The 1,937-nt window shown below is 52.6% G+C and overlaps 1 protein-coding gene across 1 annotated transcript; it reads left to right on the top strand.

Moving 5' to 3' along the window:
• Positions 1-431: 431 nt before the first annotated feature.
• On the top strand, positions 432-1,646 carry LOC122008762 (transcription factor MYB61-like). Its single transcript, XM_042564604.1, has 3 exons — positions 432-592; positions 667-796; positions 892-1,646. The coding sequence occupies exons 1-3, from the start codon at positions 460-462 to the stop codon at positions 1,529-1,531; spliced, it is 903 nt and encodes a 300-aa protein (XP_042420538.1). The 5' UTR covers positions 432-459; the 3' UTR covers positions 1,532-1,646.
• Positions 1,647-1,937: the final 291 nt, after the last annotated feature.

Genomic DNA, 1,937 nt, shown 5'->3' with positions numbered 1-1,937 from the left:
AATCCCAAATAGTTGCTAAATCAGTTCGAGTTCGATCAAGACAAAAGGAAGAGAGGTAGTTGTTCGAAATGAAGTTCGACCTGATCCATGCACCATGGCTTCACCCCCTCAATTAGTCGTCCCAAATAAGTGCTAAACTAGTTGTACCAAGAAGGAGCAAAATGAACTGACTTGTCAATCGGTTCAGTCCGACCTAACCCCCACATATCATAGCTTCACCCCTCAATCAGTCGAACCGCCAAACCATTTGGACCAAGGGGAGGGGAGGGGAGGTAGTTGTTCGAAATGGACCGACTTGTCGATGGATTGAGTCAGTTCGACCTGACTCACACACCATGGCTACGCCCCCTTAATCCCAACCACTTGATTGTGACTCCTCCCTCATGCCCTTGCTCTGCTCCTATTTGAGCTTTCCTCTCCCCTCTCTCGACTCCAATTCCCTCTCCATTGCCGCTGCAAATGGGCAGGCACGGCTGCTGCTTCAAGCAGAAGCTGCGGAAGGGGCTGTGGTCGCCGGAGGAGGACGAGAAGCTGATCAGGCACATCGCAAAGTACGGCCATGGCTGCTGGAGCTCCGTCCCCAAACAAGCAGGTAATGCCGCAGGCCGCCAGCACAATGCCGCCTTCTGCGCGCGCTTATTGTTTCTGAAACGGTATAATTGGCAGGTCTCCAGAGGTGCGGGAAGAGCTGCCGGCTCCGGTGGATCAATTACCTGCGGCCCGACCTCAAGCGGGGCACCTTCTCGGAGCAGGAGGAGGAGCTCATCGTCGACCTCCACGCCGTGATGGGAAACAGGTATGCGGCGGCGGCGGCGGCGGCGGAGGAGGAGGAGGAGGGTTTTTTTTTTGCCCCCGAAGTGCGAGTCTCCGTGCTAACGTGCGCAGCTGCAGGTGGTCGCAGATCGCCGCGCGATTGCCCGGCCGGACGGACAACGAGATCAAGAACTTCTGGAACTCCTGCCTCAAGAAGAAGATGCGGCAGCGCGGCATCGACCCGAGCACGCACGAGCCGCTAGCGGAAGCCTCCTCCGCGCCATTGCCGGACGAGCCCGCCGGCGAACTCAAGCCCGCTTCCACCAAGAACTCTTCCTCGCCGTCAAAAAACATCTTCTCCGACCAATTCATCTCCGACCAAGTGAATTGGCAGCAGCAGCAGCAGCAACCTCTCTGGCTCACCCAAATCAATCACGAGCCCCTCATCTCACCGCCCGCCCGAAAGCCCGAAACCCCGGCGCAGTTTTTCGACGGAATCCAGCACAGCGGCGGCGCAGTCTACTCCAGCAACAGCAGTGACCAAAGCAGCAGCTCCCTCTTCGAGAACGGACTCTTCCCCGCCTTGCCCCAGTCGCAGCTCGAAGCCGAGCCCGACGAGCTCAAGTACTGGTTCGAGTACCTCGAGACCTCCTTCCCCAATTCCGCCATGGATTCCGATGTCAAGCCGGAAGCCGAGTCCACCCTCACCGACCTCGACCACTCCCTGTTGCAGTCCTTTGACATTTACAACAAGCTTCTGCAACATAACAGAGAATGAAGGAGCACAAAATGGAAATCGATATCTGTAATTTCCAATTTTTACAGGTTTGTCATTTGTGTGTATCGAATGATTTTTCTGGTGTGTAAAATGAATATCGTCTCAGATTTTTAGGCTTTCTTAATTGCAATTAGTGTCGGCAATGAGACTGCATCAGCTGTTCTACCTCATCTCTTAGTATTTAAATTAAGAAAACGTCACTGAAAGTGAGAAGAAGGAGAAGAAAAAGCAACATGAAGTTTTCGTGAATTGATTCTGGTAGGGAGCCACAATCTTTGAGCAAATTTCCACGGATGTGAATCTCTTTAATGCAAAAGTTGGGACCTTTTTTTTTAAAAAAAATTCTTTCCCTATTCTTTGTCATGCTTTTGATGTGTTCATACTCTGTATCGCATGAATTGATCGC

The sequence above is a fragment of the Zingiber officinale genome, chromosome 8A (assembly GCF_018446385.1).
Source record: "Zingiber officinale cultivar Zhangliang chromosome 8A, Zo_v1.1, whole genome shotgun sequence".
Classification (NCBI taxonomy): domain Eukaryota; kingdom Viridiplantae; phylum Streptophyta; class Magnoliopsida; order Zingiberales; family Zingiberaceae; genus Zingiber; species Zingiber officinale.
Note: the sequence above shows the minus strand (reverse complement) of the source record. Positions and strands in the feature narration are given on the sequence as shown.

Excerpts from the sequence above, each read along its gene's own strand:
- LOC122008762 (XM_042564604.1), top strand. The coding sequence starts at position 460 with ATGGGCAGGCACGGCTGCTGCTTCAAGCAGAAGCTGCGGAAGGGGCTG. Across the intron at positions 593-666 it reads CTCCGTCCCCAAACAAGCAG|GTCTCCAGAGGTGCGGGAAG; the intron begins GTAATGCCGCAG and ends TATAATTGGCAG. Across the intron at positions 797-891 it reads CACGCCGTGATGGGAAACAG|GTGGTCGCAGATCGCCGCGC; the intron begins GTATGCGGCGGC and ends GCGCAGCTGCAG.